This window comes from Malaya genurostris, chromosome 2 (genome assembly GCF_030247185.1).
Source record: "Malaya genurostris strain Urasoe2022 chromosome 2, Malgen_1.1, whole genome shotgun sequence".
Taxonomy (NCBI): Eukaryota; Metazoa; Arthropoda; class Insecta; order Diptera; family Culicidae; genus Malaya; species Malaya genurostris.
Genome location: NC_080571.1, coordinates 348,279,780 through 348,304,585, shown reverse-complemented (window position 1 = coordinate 348,304,585; position 24,806 = coordinate 348,279,780). Strand labels below are relative to the sequence as shown.

General features: G+C 37.3%; 1 protein-coding gene across 3 annotated transcripts in view; it reads right to left on the bottom strand.

The window, feature by feature from the left end:
• Positions 1 to 24,806, bottom strand: part of LOC131432048 (protein nubbin-like) — a 330,150-nt gene that overhangs the window by 37,636 nt on the left and 267,708 nt on the right. For all 3 annotated transcript variants that reach the window (XM_058598088.1, XM_058598089.1, XM_058598087.1), the window contains one exon: positions 1,484 to 1,528. In XM_058598088.1, the coding sequence (XP_058454071.1) occupies positions 1,484 to 1,528 (45 nt within the window). The remainder of the gene's footprint in view (positions 1 to 1,483; positions 1,529 to 24,806) is intronic.

The following is a 24,806-nucleotide window of genomic DNA, read 5'->3' as shown; positions in this document are numbered from 1 at the left end:
GAACTTAACTCCGGTCTGAGCTTCTATTTTAGTTCCAGAATTCAGTTTCAAAATTCAGGTTCAGGTCTCGAATCAATATCCGGATCTCAGACCCAGTATTCGGTTTCAAAGTCCCGGCTTAGATTCGAGTTCTGAAATTCGGTTTCATTTCCTGAGCTATGGTACTCGATTCTGACCTTGGATTCTGGACGAAGTTCTGCATTTTAGATCGAAATTTCTGAAAATGAAAAAAATAATCAGATCTTGGATTCGGAAACTGAACCCCTAAATTGGATTCTGGTTAGAACTGAGCGAGTTAACTATGCAGGCTAGAATGAATGAAGCATTTAATTTTTGTAACTTAACAAGCTTTTAGGAAAACGTTAATTTTGAACTGCTCTGCACTGACGAGTCTAAGGCGAAACGTAAAGAAAAGTTAATTGATGTTGTCATACTACTGAAATTCTATCACAAATTGCCGATCATAAAGGGTGATGATTGACGCATTTGGAGTGAAGACCAAGCATTGCAAAAGCTACTAATGTGCGATGATTCGATCAATTCATGCGGTTGAAAATTTTGCACGGCTTATCTTGATACTGAATTTCACCTTAATGCTTGTTCATATCAAACATAGTAGAAAATTTCAATTTTGAGTTTTTTTGGTTGTCTCCTAATCATGTTTCCGATGATATGAACCAAAAATTATGTTACTGCATTGAATACAACAGGAGATATTCACGATTAAGTTCTACCCATTCTTGTACAGGGTAAATTTTTAAAAGGCGCTCCATGGTAAAGTAAGTCGTACTCACGAGAAAAAAACGATTTTAAATTTTCGAAGTTTTGGGCCCTTTCGTAGGTACTCTAGGTCACTAGCACACTAGCAAATAATCTTTTCTATTAGTTTTCATTCATTAAACTTCTGAATCTGATTTTCCACTCAGTCATTGCAAAAAAAATTGAACTTAGTTATGGCGACTTTACGTCAAACCAATCAAAAATAATCCATTTCAAATGGTTCTTCTCGATGCATCTGCTCAGGTTCAATAATTACGCTGTAATGGAAAGAACTAGAATTCCCGAATATTCCTTTTCCAAGAGACATCCGTCACCGAACCGGAAATAATCAATTCATAATCCCTCAACGCGTAACAATTCAATCGTAGCAACCCGCGCGATAACGATCACTGTTGGCAACGGAGCCGCTAATCATCGGCACTGCCGATCGAACCGGTTCATCGGGCAGCCGTTCGTTCGTTCGGTTGGTCGTGTGTCGTCGTTTGCTATTCGGAGGGAAACCGATGCTGACAGCCAATCAGAAGATTTCGAAGGGGTTAAACATTGCCTAAAAAAAAATGAGCGGAACAACGGCTAACCAATTGATTGTTGATTGGCAAAAAAAAACCTTAATTTTTGCCACGTGACCATAGAAAAGTGTTAAATATCAATTTGATGGATAATTTTCTGTAGTTTTTTGTAATGTGGAAATCGGTTCACTTACCATTCGACGGAGGCGGGGACGGCGACTTCGAGAGGCGGCTAATGTCTGCAATGATAAGATTGAGTAAGAAGTGCTGCTGTTAGTCGATCGGAAATGCGAAAGAATGCTGTTCTGAACCGAAGAAATGGGAACACGGTGCAGTTAGACGAAGACAAATTATGGGGGCTGACATATTGGAAAATCAGCTTTGCATATATAGAGAGAGAAAAAAAAATCAAAGGGAAACAGGGAACGGTAATCGATGCATCTGCGAATGCACCTTGTTTCCGTTTTTTTTTCTTTTTCTTCTTCTTTTGTGCATTCCTTTGCCCCTGGATTGTGTTTCATGAACGAGCAGGAAAAGGCTGCTGCTTTTGGTAAATGCTCATTTTACGCTTGATCCCTTGGACTAGAAAACCTGTCCGGCGTCGTCGTCGTCGTCGTCGTCGTCGTCAAACAACGAACGGAACTGAGAAGAATCTAGTACAGAAAAAAAATGCAAACTGTTCAACATAAAATCACAGGCTTATTTGCATAGACAAAAGGAAATTTGATTGCCTTGTGAGGTTTGTAGTCAGGCTACCTTTTTTGGGTCATAGGACTGCAGATGGCTGAGGTGAAATTTTCTTTTTCTTGAATTTGCATACAAGGAAAAGTAAATAAATTATACGCCGTTAGAACAACAATGACGAAAGCTGAAAATTGCATTTTTTTGGTCCTTTCAAATCTCACCTCTCAGCTGGGTATTTCCATTCGAGCAAAAAAAAAAAACTTTTCTTAATGGTCAACTGAACAAATTTGACTTACTCATTTCAGACATGCACACTCATGCCAGTTAGGGAGATTTGATTCCATTTTTTTCGGAAAGAAAAAAAATGCCAAACTGCCTATAATTTATACATGACTTTGCATAAAAACCGTCCTTTTATCGCATGCTGGTTTTTTTTTTGTTGTTGACCAGAAATAAAAAAAGTGTCTCCCAAACTAATGAACGGAAATATTTTCATTCATTATCTCATTGATTTATTAGCAGCTATTTTGGTATAAAATTACTTCCAATTGAAAGCAATTAATTAATCTGATGTGTGTTGGCACCACCGTTGATCGATGCAAATGACTTTTGCCACAAATTTCACGGAACGCCAATGGCAAAAGCAGAAGGTCAAATGTTTGTCGCCCTTCGTCGGATCTCGTCACACATGGTTTTTCTCCGAATTGTTTGTCGCCCCTGTTTCTGCTACCAAATGTATTCCTATAAAATGTGATCGATTTGCATAAAAATATTTGGACTTGTGTCCCCTCTCTCTCTGTCTCTCGGTCGGAATTTGGCACGACAACAACCCGCACCAGGGACTGACCCCTTGGATAATTTACGAACTGTCGGTCGTGCTCGGTCTGACAAGGGGACCGGGCTGCGTACGGGCATAAATTTTAAAACCCTCTGGGAACAATAATCATGAAGCGATGGAGATCCATAAGTAACTCGTAAAATATGGATGTGAAATGTGAGCCTTCGCCAAGAAACACCGAAAAAAAAGGATACTGTCACAGACTCTCACACTCGGAATACTGTAAATAATAGGTATAATGTCCTCTTAATAATGTCCTGTCCAGCCACATTCATCTGCTTGCCTGCGTTGGCTCGTGACCTCTCTCTCTCGAACGAGAGCGGGGGCAAATGGTCAGATCCTTTGGTGTTATTTTGGTGCAGAATCCTTTCCACTGTTGAGCGGATCATGTTCATACACACATTTTCGAACATCTCTTCTTCATTTGGATATAAAAGGTTCCCTTTTTTTATTACACCTCCCCCACCCCGTAAATACACCCTGTCACTGCATTAACGGACGGTCAGTCGTTTGCTGGTGGTCGGTAAAGGGCGAAATGAAAATATATCGACATGTGCATAAGAACCAGTCCTGTGCTCTAGATATGGACCATACTAAATCCACCCCATATCTCTGCCCTGCCCGAAGAACAGTCATTTAATTTTCTTTTACACCCAAACTGTCAGGTCGGAAAAGAAGACACAATTCACTTCGCCTGCTTGGATCGGAGCGAGAGAGCGAGCGAGAGACGTTCTTTCTGTTCGTTCGATGCAGATTTAGCCGAGGGGTCATCTAGTAGGCGCGTGCTCACCACCGACAGCCGGCGTCGAAAAGATTGAAAATCTTTCTAATCAGTTCTGTTCCAGCTGCAGCGCGGTGAAAAATGCTCAAATACGGTGTGACAAAACGGGCTGATTGAGCTCGTTGACCCTGACGAATCGCCATTCTGATTGATGGTCAGCCCAGGATCCGGCTTGACCCGGGGTTGACTGTGGTGTGTCTTTTTTATGTTCTTGTTGGTACATTTATTGTTCCAATCGGTTCATTTGGTAAAACTAATGCGAAATTGATTTTTTCCTAGCTAGAATAGTCAAATTTAAATGTTATAGGTTTGAATAATTATCTACTTGAAACTTGAACATGCAATTGATCTGCACGAAGACTGACGTTAAAAATTCTTCGAACTATTACGGAATGATTCATACACTGGAAAAAGGATCGGGATTTACTTTGGTTTCGATCTTAACAAAAATTATTTGACAACAATGATTTTTGTTCAATTTGACCAAATCATGCGAAAAAAAACAACAGTTTTAACCCATTTATCGGTGTGATGATGTCATTATCATTATCGCTAATACGAGAAATTAATGCAAGTTCATTTTCAGATCTGTTGACTCTATTTCCAGCAGTGCGGTAAAATTTCATTTTCGAATGAATTTATTTTGATGAAAATGAAATATTTCTGGCCTTTCCCTGTCAGTGTATTCCAAATCATTCAATTGTTTTTTTTTGTGGACATAATCAAATGAGATCTACTGGATTCATCGTCAATTGAATAACCATACCTAGTCATTTGAAATTTGGCTTGCTCCGTTTCAAGAGTGAATGCTGTCTCAACCGCCGACAGTGAACAAGTTCGAATGAATAGGCATGAACATCAGCTCGATGGCAGAAAATTACAATAACAGATCGGCTGAAAAGTTCGTATCGTTTCTATGAGAGGACGCCATTAGAATTAAATCCATTCCATTTTCAGTTAGTACCAACCTTCAAAAGATACGTGTATAAATTTGACAGCTGTCTGATTATTAGTTTGTGAGATATTGCATTTTGAGTGAAGCTACTTTTGTTATTGTGAAAAAAATGGAAAAAAAGGAATTTCGTGTGTAGATGAAACACTACTTTTTGATGAAAAAAAGTGCCGCCGATACCAAAAAATGGCTTGATGAGTGTTATCCAGACTCTGCACCGGGCAAAGCAACAATTCGTAAGTGGTTTGCAAAATTTCGTACTGGTCATATGAGCACCGAAGACGATGAACGCAGTGGACGTCCAAAAGAGGCTGTTACCGATGAAAACGTGAAAAAAATCCACAAAATGATTTTCAATGACCGTAAAGTGAAGTTGATCGAGATAGCTGACACCCTAAAGATATCAAAGAAACGTGTTGGACATATTATTCACGAATATTTGAATATGAGAAAGCTTTGTGCAAAATGGGTGCCGCGTGAGCTCACAATCGATCAAAAACAACAACGAATTGATGATTCTGAGCAGTGTTTGGAGCTGTTATATCGAAATAAAACCGATTTTTTTCGTCGATATATAACAATGGACGAAACATGGCTCCATCACTTCACTCCGGAGTCCAATCGACAGTCAGCTGAGTGGACTGCACGCGATGAACCGAACCCAAAGCGTGGAAAGACTCAACAATCGGCCGGTAAGGTTATGGCGTCTGTATTTTGGGATTCGCATGGTATAATTTTCATCGACTACCTTGAAAAGGGAAAAACCATCAACAGTGACTATTATATAGCGTTATTAGAGCGTTTGAAGAACGAAATTTCAAAAAAATGGCCTCATTTGAAGAAGAAAAAAGTTTTGTTTCATCAAGACAATGCACCGTGTCACAAGTCGATGAAAACCATGCTGAAATTGAACGAATTGGGCTTCGAATTGCTCCCTCATCCACCGTATTCTCCAGATTTGGCCCCCAGTGACTTTTTCCTGTTCTCAGACCTCAAGAGAATGCTCGCTGGTAAAAAATTTAGAAGCAATGAAGAGGTAATCGCTGAAACTGAGGCCTATTTTGAGGCAAAGGTCAAATCGTACTACAAAAATGGTATCGAAAAGTTGGAAGATCGCTATAATCGCTGTATCGCCTCTGATGGCAATTATGTTGAATAATAAAAACGAATTTTGGCAAAAAAAATGTGTGTTTCTATTAAACGATACGAACTTTTCAGCCGAGGTTAAACAAAAGGTGACGGTTTCCATTTCAGTTCACAGTTATCGCTAGCAAGTGTGAATGTTAAATTTTCGAATTTTTGGTATGCATTGAGATGTATTCCAAAGTATTAAAAATGAAGATTGGAAGAGAAAGCAATAAAATTAAGTACATTCTGTGCTTGACCGTGTTTACCGTTCATTTATTATCTTGAACCAACTGAATATTCACCAGGAACTCATTTGATAGGCGCTCTCTCAGTGAATTGAAAGAGATGTTTGTTATTTCTAGGGAGAAACTGTCGTCGGTTTAGCTGAGTTTCAATTGACGTTGCAACGGATGCAGAACTGAGTATAGTCGGCTGTGTATAGTCGATTTCAATTGAATGAAAATAAATGAAATTTTACGGCACTGATTTCCAGTAGCGGTCAAAAAGAAAAAAAAATCATGGCCACCAACTAACAAAACCAAATTCGGAACGACTTTTCACGAATTTTGAATCGTTATTTTAAATAAAGGGCATATTCTTCACCAGTGCGGTAAAATTTCATTTTCAATTGAATAATATCAGATGAAAATGAAATTTGTGACCATTGACCGTCAGCATTCGAAATAAATTCATTTGACATTTGCTACCATTATCAAGTGAAGCTCCCATCGTCAGTTGAATAATCGTACCAAGTCATTCGAAGTTTTGCTTGCTCAGTTTCAAGTGCCAAGTCGTCTAGTTGCTTCATTGTTTTCGCTCTTGGTAGTGAGCAAGTTCGAATGAATATAAGAATAAATGGAGTAAAGTATTAACATTGCAATGAAAACTGAACTGTAATTGATAAAATTTAGCTATCTGGTTTGTCTTTCATCTATTATCTCGAATCAATTCGAATGGTTAGATGAACCTCATTTGAAGGCCGCTCTCACACTATTGAAAGAGATATTTTTTACTTCAAGAGATCAACTGACGGTGGCTTCGATTTGAAGAGAATCGATTGAAGAACCGAAAGCTGCCCGTTCGGTACGTCAGCGAACGTTGTGTGTGTGTTCAGAGTGTGAAGTTTACTGCAGTAGAGAGATCGTCAGTGTGTTTCACATTCGGTTCCAATTTAATTGAATGAAGTTTTACTGCACTGTTCTTCACTCTATACTATGAATAATTTCGGACGGGAAGTCCGAGATCTGGATGAAATTCAATCGAGGCTTTATTTATTTGAATCTTAGTCTTGATTTTATGGGGTTTTTAGTCGCACAAAAAAAAATCGCTTATAAATCCGCATAACTACGAAAATTCACATGAAACAAAAAAATCACATAACAGCAGGGTTGTTCATAAAAAAATCAAAACAAAAACGCACGAGTCTCTGAACAAAAAAACTAGCGATATTCGAGCGAAACTCATTACTGAATTGCGCAAACGGGACATGAAACTGTTTGGAAATAAATCATACAATAAAATACTAACGTTTCACGTTTGTTAGGCATATCTAATCCGTACTAAAGCTGGTATCTATTCGTATGAAATCCTGATCCTCTTACTCGGCAAGCATTTCCGGTTTTGTTAGATGAATTATGCAATTGATTTAGTAATTATTTTGGGGATCGGCTGTAAAACGAGAAGCCGTTTTTAATTCGTTTTATTCATCTCGTCTGTTACTCTTCAGCAGGGATATTTTGTATAAGGATTTATCAACTTTATCGTTTTGGGAGACAGAAATAGAATAAATCACAGTTTAGCTAATCGAGCCCACAAATGTTCGAACTAAAGTAGTTTTGATACTTTGTTTAGTGTTTATATAAGGAACTAGGGACTGGTCTAAGAGGATGTGAATTATGCGGGAAATCCGCGTTATTTAGTCTGAGTATATCTGAACATGAGGTTATTTTTACTGGTGGTTAGTAAAATTATGATGTGGGTGTGTGCAGTTGATTGTATACTAGTATTACAGAATACATGATCATCTAGTGACAAAACTGGAATTTTAGAGTGACTAAAACAAGATTCAGAGTGGCAAAATGATAGCGCGTATGCACGGAATGAATAAGAACGCATTTTCGAATCCTGTCTCTGAGCGTATCTTTTTCCAATAAATCATCCCTTCTGTTAGTTTTTCATTCATCTGGCTTCTCTAATATATGTTTCCGCTCAGTCGTTGCAAAAACTGGACAGGAATGAAGTTTTATCTACTATCGGTTCGAAAATAAATCTCGTTCAGGCTGCATTGAATAGCCATTCGGTATTTGACCATTTTTATAGTGATTTTCGATAGAGTTTTGCATAAATCCGTAGGTATAGTTTGAAAATAACGCGCATCCTATGTGTCGTAAAAACAAAAAAGTGGGTGGGTAATACCAGAGACATGACTGGATGACGTGAATACGAAGAACACTTTTGGATATCTGAAATCTTTTTCATAAGTTCATAAGTAGCTCATATTGAATTGTGCAGGATTCCATTTCTTTACTTCCAGAATTGTAACGAAACACTTATTCTTACATTTTTCGGTTTTCAACGATAACAAACTAACTAGAGATTGTGAGTGGAGAAAGAATATGAAATTATAGTACTGGAAAATTCAATGTAGCTTACTGCATCAAAACCGTCGCTTGGATGACGAGAAAGAGAAACAAGCGTGATGAGTTGTTCTACTTTCTACTTGTTGAAGCCAAACATTTTAGAAAACTATAATTTTGAGTTATTTGTGGATACTTCATATTACTTAAAATTGTATCAAAAATCTTCTGTTCATATTTCCGATAGAACGGAGAAAAAAAAAAGATCTTGTAGGGTTAAATACAGCAAGGTAGGTAAATTATTATGTAAGTCGTATTCACGACAAAAGCAAAAAAAAAATATATGAGTGAGTGGTAGTACTCCCGACAGCCGGCTGCCTAAAGTTTTACGAATTTCGGTAATTAATTATTTTATACATGAAATCGTGTTGTTTACCAAAGCAAATCCGGATCTCCTGACTTTCTCGTGAAACTCTTAAAGATGCATTCCTTCCATGCATCAGTATTACAGCCTTTGGTCATGATCGATGTTATTTTCAACATATAATGAATGATATGTTCCTCCCAAGCACCGTTTGTTGATTCACAGTGCATTTTCAATCTTTTGGTCGATCACGAAGTGCAACTACGGACAGTCTGTTTTAGCTCTGCTCAATAAGAACCGGAATTTTTAAGAGAGAGGTATCATGACACTTAAAATGACAACAAATTATATAACCAAATTGTGCATACTTAACCTATATCAGACTGTTGATGCACAATTGCATATGTCAGAAGACAAGTTTAAGTGAGCTTCACTGTACATGAAGTAGAAATCGATCAACGTTATTATTCGATCAGTTTTATTAGTAGTTGAGAGAGTTTGCGATTACATTCGTCTGCGTTATAGACTTTCCGGCATATTCCACGTAATATGCTTTCCGGTAGAGACAAACTTTGTTCATATAATAATGTACGCAAACTATATAAGGGCAGTGCAGATCAGATCAGGCACGATACCTATTACGGTATTACGGTATTACAGTACTACGGTACTTCGATAGCATATCAAGTTTTTATATTCGTCGTGATTGTCGTAGTCATAGTAATTGTTTGTCATAGTCATTTTAATATACTAGTCAGTTAATCAGGAATAAACGCGTACCAGTTTATTACATCACATCCGAAGTGTTCCGCGGTGTCCCCACCCGTGCGAAAGCCGTACCATGGCTTAATGTATTCGAAGTGTCCGCAGTGTCCCAATCTGCACGAAAGCCGTCCCAGGCTTAAGTTGGAAGCCGTCCCAGACTTCATATTTCCGTACAATTTAAACACAACAACCCGTTAGTTGCATTGCTGTTCGCTATCGGTTTACTGCAGTGCGAATGCAAGTAAGATCGACCGACAAAATACTGCCGTCGCTTCGCGGAAATATCCTGGTGAGGATTTAATTAAACACAACGTAGGGTCCCGGCTAGCGCCAACACAGACATATCCGAAACATGGTATTTTTTATGTTTTTGTAAAAACATTGGATTTGATTTTCCCTAACCTAATAAAAAACAGTCCGCGCCACTCCATCAAAACTGTATCAGAAAACTTGCTAAATCGCCGCGAGAATCGCAAAATCCGCGCGACCGTAACAACCCTGTAACTGTGAAAATTGGTTTGAAAAATAAAGCAGAACTTTGGAAGTCGTATAAAAAAATCCGTCAAAAAAAGAACGATTTTCGTTGTTGTCAGATATCCTATAAACTCATGGATCGTCGAGATCTTTTGTTATCTAAAACCAAAAAAAAAATATGGACTTTTTGATCAAAATTGATTTTTTAATACCAAATGTTTCAGAAATTCATAAATCGTCGAGTTCTTGTGTTAACTCGAAAACAATTTTGAAAAAAATCGTACCAAAGAGATAAGGAGGGGGATGATAAGGGATAAACAGCTTCGGGAAAATCGGGTTTTTTTTACATTTTGTTGTGGTTTACCGTTTAAACAAAATCTACTGAACCGATTCTTTCCAAACTTGGAACATACTTTTTTGGTATAAAATCCCTCCCCCCCACGTTTTTGAAATTTTTCCATTTTCATATTATTTTTCACCTCAAAATTGGCGGACAATTTAGCGTAAGATCGCGTTTTTTGCTTTGAATATGGCACAAACTGTTAAAAAAAATTAAAATAATAACTCGAAAACGACGGGGGGGTGGGGGGCGGGGGGAGCTATAATTCGTACTTTAAGTAAATTAAGGAACATTTTTGATTTTAGATAATTCTACGCCGAGTTATCGCAACGTGATTCTCAAAAGAGGTTCTGTTGCCGCCTTATTTTTCAATATTAATATACGGAAATTTAAAACAATTATGTAAAATAAGTTTGATTAAATTTTTTTAAGCTGTTTCTCCGAAAAAAAAATCACAAAAAAATGTTTTTTGATTCAAACTATCCCTTACTCCCCCCCTTCGGATAACTCCAGATTTCGAACATTTGGCGTATTTTTAGAATAATACAAGAAAACCGCATAACTTTGAATATTCGCATAAAAATATGAAAATTCTAATAAAAAATTATATAAAAGAATTGCATAAAAAAACGACTTAAGTGTATCCGAATATTGCCCCAGCGGTTTCTGAGAAAATCAATTGCACTTTTCTCTATTTTGACGTGAATACGTTTTACTGTTGTATGGAGCGTCTTTTCAAAATTCGCCCCGATTTTGAAAATGAATGTATTTGAATAGATTATATTCAAATACATTCATTTTATAAGGAAAACAATCTGCCGCAAGTTTGTTAATATGTTTTAAACGTTTCTCATACTGTTAAAAAATTTTCAATGATGTGAAACGCCATTCTTTGAAATGTTTTTTCCATTATTTTGTTGTTTTGATTGAACATTCGTCCCATCTGTCTGGCTGCACAAATCGTAGGTGAATTCAAATTCACTCTCGAATTACATGCGAGGTCGAAACAGTTTCAGCATCTCACCCATCCTCCCGCACCGTACCCGGAATAATGATTGACTCATGCAGTGTAAAACCATCTGACATAATAAATTACTTCTCCCTTTCTGCGGTGTTTGTGTGTGTGTGAGTCGCATCCTTTGCAGAATATAAGGAAATCAGGACATTAGAAATAATCGATTTCGATTTCTTTTTTTTTACCCCCGGTTTCGAAACCCCGGGAAAAAATCTGAATAATGATTTTTCAGAAGAAAAGGAAGACGATCTTCGCTACCTTTCCTTCTGGCTTTCATTCTGTTTTGCGTCGAAAACGGAATAATGCATTTATTCAAACCAAAAAAAAAAAAAAAACTAGAACTGGAGAAGAAAAATTGTGACATATGCGTAACTTTTTCCCATAAATTTCGGGTCCCTTTCGGAAACACCTTCGGCATCCAGCGACGAACGATCGTTAATGATTATACCGATCGAAGTAGGCACTGGTTGAAGGTTGAAAAATAAAAACTACCAGCAAAAAAAAAACAACCTTCTTCCTGTGTGTGAGTGATGATTGGTGCATCTCACTGTTATTCTATTTTATTTTTTTGCGCCCACAATTTTGTGCAACGCAGGTAGTTAGTTTCTTCCCTTCGAACTGCCGCTCGAAGCGAAGCGATTTTTGGGCTGGAGGAAGTTCGAAAAGCGAAATTTTTCTTCCTTTTGTTTCGTGATAAAATCCACCGCCTGCTATCTAGGATCTTGTTCTCTTTCGTAGGACTTTCGTTACGACCAAGAAAAAAATGCCTAGATTAATATTTCAATTCGCCTTCCCACGGAAAACTTGGCGATGCTAGTTCTGACGGTGCGCGGGTTCGGGGCTCTCACTAATCCTTTTTGAGTGATAATTATGCATTTCCTGTTTTTGAATCGTTTCAAACAAGGGTCCCTTTTGCGGACCAATCCACCAGCTCAGGTGTAAATTGATATTCTGTCTGTCTGTCTCTCTCTCTCTCTTTGCTTACTGCAAAACTACTACGACTCAAATTGTTAATTGTTTTGCATTTAGAGCATAAATTTCGCTTCGAGCTCGCGCGAAAAGCAAATTAGCTTCGCCTCATGGACTCTCCTCTCCTCTTCTTCGGCCCGTCCACCCACCCACACACAACTCAGATTGCTGCTAGACGGAGAAGCGCATTTCTGCCGTGAGTCTGCACGCGGGTTCGGCAAGCGTGAGTGACGAAGGTGGGTCCGGCAGCGTGCGAAACGAAATCTCATTAATTAATTATTATTCACTTTATTTTAATTATAATAATTACTTCCAGAGTTGTGCCCCCCCCCCCTCCCCTGCCGGTGCTGGTGCTGCGGTAATTCACAAGTGACTGCAACGAGAGCCGCATCAACGCATTCGGCGCGGTACGATTAAAATGAGCTTCGTTAGCTGTCCCATCACAGGTCCCGACAATTTCGGGCCCTTTTTAACCCTGTTTAGTCAGGCGCATAATTGCGGTCCAAAAATATCCGCTAAATGAGTGTTTTAAAAAAAATAAATATAAATAGATAAATAAACGGCGCTCCACCACTGGGAAAAATTTGCTTACAGTTAAACAAAAACCCCTTCAGCAATAGTGCGGCGAAACCGCAGCAAGCCTTGCCAACTTGCGAAAACGCTGTCTGAAAAAAACATGGCAAGCTGTGTTAACTTCGCCGAGGCAGACGCGCTGCTACAATTGTGCATGCATAAAAAATATGCAGTAATGAGAAGCCTTTTTCGAAAAAATATAATTTTTTTTCTCTTTACGCCTCACAACTTACTGCCTTACTACTGCTGCTGCTGACTTGGGTCTGGTGAGCAGACGCAATGAGTTTTGAGAATGTTATGTAAATGGTCTCCCATCGATACCGGGAAGCATCATCACGCACGGATCTAAAACAAAAAAAAAACACTGCACCGGCAGTTTTAATTGCTTTTGCGTTGTTTGACTGGAAAAATAGTTTCGGTTTGGTTGAACATTTCCTAATTTTGTTAACGAAATTTCTGTTGGTTGAAACTTCAAGTATTTATTTGAAAAATACCGAAAACGTTATGACACTCAACTAAAGCTTTTTGTTTCTGTTTTTTTTTTCTATCAGCGACATCATACACTGTTACCTGAATTAAGCACAAACCGAGAGTAAAATGATTTGCACTTTGAATAGTCCGTGAAATGCAATTTCATTTCCTCTGTCAGCAGTCTAGAGAGCAATTCAGTCAAGTGGTACGAGACATTAGAAAAAAAAACTAGTTGAAAGACAAATGCAGTTTTGTTTATTCAGGAAATTTACTAGTAAAAATAGTGACCAGATAAAAAGGCTTAAGGAAACTAAAACTTTGACCGTTCCGTTCGACAGCAAAAGCGGCTACCCGGAGCTGGTTTATGAGCAGACGACTCCAACCTAATTAACGAACGAAGCTAATGAGTTTTACGAGCTTCCGCGGATTTTCGGATGCCCTTCATGAGCTGTGACCGCTTCTGTCTGTCTGTCTGTTGCCGGTGCGAACATGCATGCAGTTTTGGTTCGTTAAGGGAAATTTTGTTTACCCCGAAGAAAATTTGAATAAAGTAGCAGCACTGGAGCGTCTACAGTCTTTTTTTTTCTTAATTTAACACCTCAAGTCAATTAGGTAACCATCGCATGGTTTTATGCTTCGATGATGTGATGTTTCGGAGATAGATAGAGCTTCAGTTTCGTTGCCTAGCCTCATTTCGGGTGCATATTAATGATAACTGTTGGTTTGAGTAAGTTCGGTCTTGACGACTTTTCGTTGTTTGTCGAAACTGAAATTTGATTATGATTAATGCATGATTTATAACTCAACAATTTTAGTTATTCATCAACGATTTTAACTTACTTTACCATGAGGCGCTTTTTCAAAATTTACCCTCTGAGAGAGTGAAGAGTTTTTAATCGTGAATATCTCTTGTTGTATCTAACGTATTAGAATAATTTTTGCTACATGCCATCGGAAATATGGTCATCAATTTATGATAACACTTTCAGTTGTGTGACATAATCTAAAATAATTCAAAATTAAACTTTTCTGAAATGTTTAGTATCAACGAGTATCAAAGAGGAAAACACAACCTGTCTGATTTGACCCATTTCAGCACCTCATTAATTTGCTGAGGCAAACGACCACAAGGTTGAAACCTCTACAGTCCTTTAACGTAAAAAATGTGTAGATTTTCCGGAATATAGTTGGTTAAATTTACAAACGACGTTTTCATTTTCAATGAAAGTATATAACTTTGAACGTTACTAAATGAAATCATGATCGATTAAATATTTCAGTATAATGGACAGATTATTGAATACTTGTTTTCCATCCCACCAACTCTTTTATGTTTTTTGTTTATTTGCATTATCTGACAATAAAAATCTTTTCACTAGAGAGACTGAAACTTAGTCAAAATGACTGGAATCATTGACAAAAAGAAAGGAACAAAAGAGGACATATTGACTGATTTGTTCGTAAGTGGGGATGGAAATAAAGAGTCCAACTCGTCTACTCGTAGCACTGTACCATACCGGAACTAGGAACTGGCATCTCTGAAGTCAAGACCATCGACCGGTAGATCCATACTAAACTTACGTTTTCCAGTAATGAACGTACTAAAGAACAGTAGAAAACTAGCAAACAATGAGGAGCCTTGAAGTCTTCACCGATTTTTGCTATGGATCCGAGGTTTTTACGTTGCTGTAGATAACATAGATAGGTTTTGCATCCTACAAAATACTGAGATTGCAAAAAAACCTCAACTCGATTAAGCGTTTGTCCACCAATTTAGAAGTTGAACTCGTGACAATTTGGCAATACCGATCACAGGTTTCGTTGATACCATGAGACATTTTTTTCAGAATCTTGAAGGTGGATGCAATCTTTATAATTACTGATTATTCAATCCAGCTTCAAATCACAGCATCGTTGAGAGCGAATGCGAAGAGAACGGAACCCATACTACTGCCTTGTGGTACTCCTGAGACGATTTTTTTTCGAAACGCTTAGAAATAATCATCGCGATAGTTTTTCTTGTCTTCAGGATCACTTCTTTTGAAGGCCGGAAACATCAACCACTGCCATCCAAATCCCAATCAGAACCAAGACCAAGTTCACAAAATTTATTCATGATCTCATGGTTCAACGCATAGATCGAGCCGGTATAAAATACAAAATACAGATACCGTTGTCGTACAATCGGACCATAATAATGAAATCGATAATTTAAAAAGAAAAACATGAGTTGTTTTTAATCTACATTTTTTCCCCTTCGAAGTTACCATAAACTTAAGATTTTGAAATTAAATAAGTTAACCATTCTAATCATTCTATAAAAAATCCAATTCTTTCCTTTACACTTATGTCACAATATTTAGTCTAAAAGGTAGAAGGTTGAATAGACACTCTAGATTTCATACGAAATGCAGAAAGTAACGACATAACTTTTTTTTCTAACAGAATCATCGCAAGTTTTGTGCCGGATTTGAATCATTTGAACTGGTCTCGTTATTATGAAGCAAAATTCGACTGAGGCAAACCGTCTGCTTCTGAAAATGCATTGCGAATCAACGTATTGGGAGTGGTGCAAAAATTTCATAAGTAGTGATAAGCGTTTCCTAAATCTACTGGTGACACCACCTTTTTTGTGAAACACTGGAACAAATTTAGATTCAATATTTACGAGGAAAGAGTGCAGGAATATCTAAAGTCTACATTCATAAATTTGATCACAAAAAAGGAGACATTAAACAATTTTATAACTTAATATTCACGGCAACAGAAACTAGCCGAAATTCAAGTTATAAGATCATGCAGGTGAAAATTATTTAAGAATCTAATAGTTGAAGCAATAAACCGAAATTCGAAAAAGGATGCCCTGGTCTAGAAAAAATTGGACTTGAGAAATAACCAAGAATATTCATGGTGTTTCATTTGAGCCCAGAATTTTAAATTGAGGAACAAAATTCGCTGAGGCTTATCATGCACTTTTGAAAATTCGTAGGATGAAATATATTGGCAAGTTGGCGTGTCGTGAGCTCAAAAATAGTTCAACAATTCAACTAGGGACGCTTCGGAAGGCCGTGTTGCCAGACGCAACACCGCGTTGCATCCAGAACAGATCCCCTGAAGAAGACACCAATCAAAAGCGTCGAAACGTTGGGTATTAGAAAAAACATCTTCGTTCTAATCCACTGGTGACTGAAAAGCCCATGATTATGAAAAAAATTCTAGACCTAAATATAAGATAAACTGTTTTCGCGATTGGGGTTATTAACAGTGAGTTTAGGGTGAAAAAACGAATTAATAAATTAATGAAAAACTTGTCTAGAAGCAGGACTCGAACCTGCATTGTTCCGCAATCCGTCCTAAAGTACTGCATCTGAACGATTTTGGTTTGCTCCGAAGCATCTCTTCTGTGAGTTTTCGTTCATTCGTTCTAATGTTCCGCTGAAGCACCGCAAATAACTGAAATTCACTTAAGACGCAATGCATAGAAACGTAATTCGTCAATGCGCAGTCTTTTGCGTTGGCTTCTAAAATTACTTGAAAATGTAGCAGAACATGTGTTAAATCAACTGTAAAACTATGTAAATTTCGGTATCTGAAGACGTAAATTTTGTTTCAATCTTTATAAGCTTACACTTTATGACGACATCACGGCAAAATGCCAAAAATATATAAATCATATTGGGATTGATTGCATGTAAAGCTTTGGTTTGATTCCAACTTTCCAGGAAACCAAAGGATACGAACTAATGCCACATTATGACAACGCATAATCGCTAATTAGCATTTTAGTCGCTCTTAAGACTACTTAAATGCTGAAATTAGCAAAATATACGGCTATTCTCTGATAATCAGTGCGAATTTAGAATTCGAGCCTGAGTATGTTCGAGTCCTGACTCCGAAGGATACTTGCTGTCCGCAGGATCGTTGCATTGACTATGCAATAGTCCTGTACACTCAAGAATCGACTGCGAAGTTTGTTGAAACAGAAGTTCAAATTCCGCATCGGTATGTAGTCGCCCGACTACAGCTGCATTTATAATGCTTTTTGGTGATCGATTTGTGACAGATAAGCAGTGAGATAGTTGTTTTAGAACTAGAAGAATAGCCAGTGTTCATAAGAAACTGTTTAACTGCTAGTATTAATGCTTAATAAGCCAGGTCCAGACTCAGGAAAGTTGGATTAGTTTTACAGTTTTTAAGATGTTGATATTTTGATGTACCATTAATGTGCCGCGATTTCTTAAAAAAGGCCAAGAATTGAAAATTTAATTAGAGTTGTTTTGTCATTCGAGAAGATATGTTAAGAACAATTAGCCAAGTTTTGATGGCGCTTTCGAAACTAAATATTTTTATACTATGCGAAATTTTGACGAATCGGAATAATTGGTTTTGTGTTTTTGATAAATGGCTTCAACTTAGTTTTTTTTGTCTATTTCATGATATTTATACAAAGGATTTTGATAATTCTAAAAGTGATTGTACTCCCTCTAACTGCAAAATAAAACCAATTATGGAATCATTAGATGTAATGTCAAATAAAGTATTAGCATATATCGACAAAAAACGATGCAATCTTCAGTTGAATCGATTCACTCCCTGTATTAGTTAGCACGTTAGCAAATAAGTTCCTTTTTTCCCCAAAACACATTACAAATAGGTTTTCAATTTTCCCTACAAAAAAATCACAGAATTGCGAAAGCAAGTGATGTTCTATTGGTAATAATTTTGGGTTGAATAGTCACCACTTGTGACTGAACATCAAACTTAAATCTGGATAATTTATTTCATTTTTTGTATATATCCTATATAGCAGGAAAATTTTCCTTCGTGTTCATAAAACCAGAGTTAAGTTCCAGAGTTAATATATTCGAAATTCTATTGAATCGAACTCGAAACAATTGAGAATAAAAAGTGTAGAGGGGGAAAATTTGCTTCGGAATTGTAGTAATTTTTCTCAGGTAATCTGCAGTCCATATTGACAGATGATAAATTAGTAATGCAGAAACCAGAAAATTATTATTATTTTTAATGCTACATTTTGCACAAAAAAAGTGATAATAAACTGACATTGAGTTCAAATACATATCGCAGTATTTGCATGGCATACTACCACTTCGCATGGCGGTTCATGTTGAACTGCTATGGTGCCCTAGCAGTCCTATAGAAACTGTTTTGTGTGTCAGAAAGTCGTGGACGAAACCTAAAAAACACGAATCTTCTTTTCATTTAGGGGTTTTGGTACCTCATGAGTACCGTGGTTTGTGCTAAAGTGCACATACGAAATTTAATTTGGTTTGCGTTTCGTCATCGACTCATTATTAAATGACTGGATGTTTTTATTTTTTTATTTAGAGGTCATACTATAGTAAATCGTTACGTTAAATTGATTTTATTCTATAATACATGTGATACTTCCTAAAATGAACATAAAATCTAGGACCTAGATCGTATTACTATTATCCCGCAATACTTATTACAAACTGGCACCATTTAACTTAATGGGACAATTTTTGCATAGTTAGTATGATGATGATTTGTAAAGAATAGGTTCTCGGTTTCGTAATTGCCAGGAAGGAGTAGAAAAACTGAATCAAACCCGTTGTGTGACGATGTCATGTATCAATGAGACCATTAATTGCTCTCGGCGCTCTTCTAGTGTCCATGAGTATGCAGAAAGCTTTGTATGATGGTAGAGAAAATCTTACTTAGCCTAACTTACAGGGTCCAAATAATAGGAATTGCTTTTGAACTGATTCTATACATTCCATTGTAAATTGCTACTTGCGAAGCGGCATTAGCAGTTTAACATATACTGCTAATGCGTTGATAAGTCGAAGACGAAACGGAAAAGGCGGGTGGGTAGCGGCGTAACCGAATGTCGTGAATACGAATAAAATGATTGGAACAATATTGCTTTAGGTTTAGTTTTAGATTCGTCAGTGCAGAGAAGTTAAAATTGAACTGCTCAAAGTCAAGCTCGTTAGTTCAATTTTAACAGCTAAACAGACGTAAAGTTAACGATATTAGCGAAATACTTTTTTTACATTGCACTGAAGCGCAATGTCTAATCTAAACAATAATCTGATGTCCTGGCGGAATTCCTCGTTATGAATTCTGGGTCTAGGTTTCTGGAACCGAGTTTTGGAACCGGAAGCTAGAAATGGAACCTGAATTCGGAAACTCAATTTCGATTCTACATTCTGGAACTGAATTCCGAAACTGAACTCTGGACTTGCATTATGGCCTGCACCTAAATTTAAGTTAAAGAAAAAAAAATCAATCTTCAAATTTGGAAATCAGCTCAAAAATTCAGTGCTAGAATCCAGATCCGGAATTTTGTTCAAAAATCATTCCAATCTAGTCCCTGATTTCAGTTACACTTCTAGAATTGTGGAACTAAGTTTTGGAATCAAATTCTAGGGCTGCAACTGAATTCCGAACCTGGATTTTGGAGTGCATTTTCGCACTGACTTCTGGAAATACTGGAAACTAGGTATGAAGTTCCATAATTCCATGTTATAAATTTAGTTTCTGAAACTGAATTCTAAATTAGAACTCCGGACCTGAATTTTGGAACTGAATTCTGAACGTCAATTTCAGTTCCAGAATTCAGTTCAAAATTCAATTCCGAAATTTTGTTCCAAAGTCCAGACCTAGGCTTAAAATCAAGTTCTGAAATTTGATTTCAGTTCCAGAGTTCTGGGACTCGATTCTGACCTTGGATTCTGGACAGGGAACTCAACTTTAGATCTGGATTCTGTACCTTTTTCTATCCTTCTATCAAGTATCAATTCTCCAGTGACTTCTTAACCATTGAAGGCTACTTCTACCGGAAAATTGGTAGCATTATTTTTTGCCTTTTAAGGAAAATACATTCCATTCAATTCTACTATAATAAAAATTTCTTCACTTTTTCACCACTTAGCTTTTTCGGTATGCTTTTTGCAACCTTCATCAGTGTATCAATTCTAAGACTATTAAATTGTTTTTCTTCAAATGCGAATCCACATTCCACTGATTGCCCTAGAAAAGTAATTTTTTAGCAATATTTTAGTTACTCGAATAGAGTCTAGTTGAAGAATCAACGTAAGTTCAACGACATTTCCATTGGAAAATGTTGACGAACCGAATATTCGTTTTTGTTTTCTTTGTTACAATTGTTTCCTAACCGATCGTATAAATTTTTGATTTCTAGTCAGACGAGTTCATTCTCAAAATTTGTTTCAACATTATAGTATCGAAGTTCTCAGACAAGAAATTCTAAAAAGCCTCTGGCCAAGCGCACAAAAATTTCCTAAATATGAACCTTGAGTAATTCTGGGGTGCTAAGATAAAAATTTGCTTTTGCAAAACTCTTTCATTTGTCCAAAATATAAGGTTTTTTATGTTATTTGATTTTTTTTAATATTCGTAGATTTATTTTGGCACGCAATGCTCAACTAAATATTTTGTTCACGTTTTCTTAGTTCGATACCGTTTAGATTAACTACTGCAGTAATTTCAAATGATTTTCTAGGTTTTACGTATTGTCAAGACGTCTCAAATGGTGGGTAGGGACATTCTTCTAACCAATCCGAATGTTTCTTCTTGAATCGGTCACGCTTCCGTTGAGATTGTTTGAAGGAAACCTAATTTCTAATGTTGCTTTCATTTTTTTCCAACGATTTTCATTGTTCTATCATTTCGTTCTTTCTTCTTTTCAGGACATGGGTCCTTGAAGTGAAAATCAGGTAACGGTAGTATAATAAAATTAATTTAAATCCATTTCATTTTAAATCTCAATACGATAAAAAACACAACGAAATTCATGACACAATACAAACTGCTATTGTGATGATGATCATTCCCAGAAGATTTTGCATTCCTGATATCAACTTACTTACTCTCAACTGCATATTCAGAGCTATTTCATATTTCATATATACATTTTCGAAAATAACCTCTATCAATAAATGTAATCTATTTGGAACGTTTTAAAAAAATAATAGTTATTAGTTATTACGCTTGGAAGATGTCGTGAATACGACTTACTTTACATAGGGGGGGCCTTCTCAAAATTTACCCTCTGAGAGAGTGATAAGTTTTTGATCGCGAATATCTCTTGTTGTATCTAACGTATCAGCATAATTTTTGCGACATGCCATCGGAAATATGATCGACAATTTATGATAACATTTTCAGTTGTGTGACATAATCACAAATAATTCAAAATTAAACTTTTCTGAAATGTTTGGTATCAAAAAAGAAAACTAATGACGCCTTTTTCGTTCCTGGGTAGGTAAAAAAGGTTAACACTTGATATGTTTGCAGTTGCAGCTTGCACTTGACTGAGCAGGAAGCGAAGCAAGTGAATCATTCCGATTGGTTCAGGTCCAGAGCTCATTTCCAGTTCCAGTATCAAGAATTTAGTTTAGTATTGAATCAATTGCGGGACGTTCGCAGAGCCAGTTTTCCTTCGAAGAAGATTGATTGCTTCATCCTGCTGCTGGTCGTTTGCATTGGAGCCAAATACAATGAAAAGTGGGCAATGATGGGGAGCCTTATGCAAAATCAGCCCTGCTAATTAATCCAAATGTTATCTGAAGAACTATAAAGATAGCTTCTTTGCAAATCGGAGATAAAACCCATGAGTTTAGTGTAAATCTAGAATAATTTGATAAGGTTCGTGCATTTTTCGCAGTGCGAAATTCGCACCAAACGAGTGCGAATAAAGCCAGCATTTGACTGCTCCGTATTTGAGAAAAATGCTCCGAGCGGTGTTTTATATGCTAGAGAATTCCACAATTTGAGCTTTCTGAATGCAAGAATCATCATCCTGTACATCATGTTGGTAGTTTCCTTCACTGAAATATGCAAACCCGCAATGAAATAATCGACATCAAAACTCTGTAAGTTGCTATTTGTTTTACACTCATTTGTTCCACGTTATTTAATTGTGCGGTAGAAAATATTTGTCATCAATAAGTCAATCTTTAGTATAAATGCATCGTTACAATTCTGGCAGAAGCGAAGCAGTGAAAGTTGCAAATTTCACACAATCAACTAATACGAACGGCTATCATTTTTATTCGTATTTGCGTCCTCCAGTTATGTCTGTGACATTACTCACCCGCCTTTTTTTTCTTAGCTCCGTTTCCCAACAAACGAGGATTAAATTCGGACTGATAACGACCAAATCAATCGTTTGGTGTGTTTCAAATGAAATTATTTTCATATTTCGAAAGTATGGTTGAGGTCGTAAGATGGAATGATTATAACCTTATGATAGGAAATTTAATATATGTTCGAACAAGAACAAATATACACTTTCCGGTTGGTAAACATTTGAAGTCAATAATTTTGTCAGGGTAAAAACTGATTTTTTACAATCCAAATTTCAACATCTAGCACAAGTCAACCCTATGCTCATTCGAAAGCACCTACTTTAACTTAACTTTTGCACTAATTCGAAATCGTGGCGTACCCCGGCTTCATAGTTTTGAAATTTCATTTCTACGGGAAAGTCAAATTTATTTCAATTAAACATATTTTGTCTACACTGTATTTCAAACAACTTTTTCTCGGGTGCCATTAAAGATCGAGCGACTGTTGAGGCTCCAGAAAAAGACGAGTATCGTTGCTGTATTTGGTATAAAATTTGGCTAACCCCTGAATGACCAAACCTGCATTGGCCAGACACGGTTGAAACCACGTTTTCGTTCGTCTGCCTAGCGGTTCAAAGTTGCTGCATTTGGTTTTGAAAAAATGCAAAAAAAAGTGTGAAGTTTCCAAAATCATATAAAATTTGAATTTAGTCGTATTTGGTTCAAATTTCAAATTCGAACGCGTGAATATTATAGAATGCTATTAAAAATAAAAAGGGTGTATTTAAACAAACTTCCAATTTTGCCATCTGCTCAACGACTTGACTTCTGTGCAGCACCAACAATGACACTAACATACTCTTTTATGAATTTTTTTCAAACAAGCAACCACAAAATTAGAGTCAATATGAATCATATGCATTACAAATAATAAACCAGCAGTGCGATCCCCAAAAAAAGGTTGCCAATGCCATAAATAATATTCACAATGCTAGAACAGAAACTTATTGCACGTACTACTGCTATGATGTACTAAATTGTGACTGGGTTTGACAACAAAAAACTGCTTCGCACCGAAAAATCGAAGACGAAACGTGAAGAAAATTCGAAAACGGTTATTCTCAATCAAACCCCTTCAAATAAGCATGCTATGATGCGTTTAGATCAAAGCAGGCCAGTTACAGGTTTGTGCAATCGCTTTCATTTCGAATGACAAATAAAAACATTCTAACTTCAACTGTGACAGGTCGCATCCAGTCACAATGCAGTCACCCGCACCTTTTCGATGCTTCGGACAAATTCGGTCAGCTCAGATTCCACCAGCCACGAAAAATTTGAACAGAAGGTCATCGCGGTCCGTTTCATCAATTATTCAATAAAAATCATAATTCGAAAGCAATATAAAAGAAGCCCCCTGTCAATGCATTTCATGCGAAAAATAAGCACCACCCCTCTTCTTCGGCGAATGTCCGAATATGAACCGAAGTTGTGAGTGCAGGAAAAGTGAAAAACTAAGCAAGCCACTGCGCTGTCACTGTCACTGTCAGTGGTGCAAACTAGCGACCGACGGCACCGCAATTCAGATTCGAGATTTTCACACCCACAAAACTACCCCTTCGAGAAAATCACGGAAATCACCACCAGTCTTGCAGTTCTTAAAATCATCAAAACGGAAAAAAAGAAAGGTAAACTAATACGGCTTACATCGTTGTCCTGGTGGCGGAGTTCGCAGCAGTTCCCGCTTGACGGACATGGCCGTGTTGTTGTTGTCCTCCCGATCCCGATGGTGATGATGATGGTGATGATGGTGATGGTGATGTTCGCCTCGACTGGAGGCCCACGAGCGCACTTTCGATAGCACCATATTGGAAGGTTCACTGAGCGGAGTCGTGTTCGTTGGTAACAATAACATATCACAAATGAAGAACTACAGCAAAAAAAAGCTAAGGATAAACTCGTTCAGGAACTGAATTTTCACTGGATCTGCTCGAAACAGCAAAACCACTAGAATCTAAGTAGGCGTTGATGATGATTTTCTGTTTTCAGTTGTTTACACACTTTAGTTTTTGATTGTTTTGCCTATCATCACATTGCATCGTTTTTTTTTGGTTCGAAACGCACGGTTCACACTAACAGGTACGCAAGGTTTTCGGCCGATGTTTGCTGCACGGAGCTATCGGTCATTTTTTTTCCAACGCAAAACGGAAAACACACACTTCTGCAAACCAAACGGAGCAGCGAAACAACAAAAACCATATGATTCACCTTCGAGGTTCGTCACGCAATTAATCGGTCTCGATGATAAACATTCACGAAATCTTTGATCCAATTTTTGTTCAGCCGTCAGCCGTGCGATAGTAAAAATAATAATGAACAAAAAAAAAAAAACAACGGATTACACAAGAGCGGAGCGGACCCGCGGTTACTACTGAGTCAGTGTGTGCCACCACCACCTTGCGTCACCTCGCACTCACCGAAGGTTTGACCGATCGTCCTGAGGCGTAGCA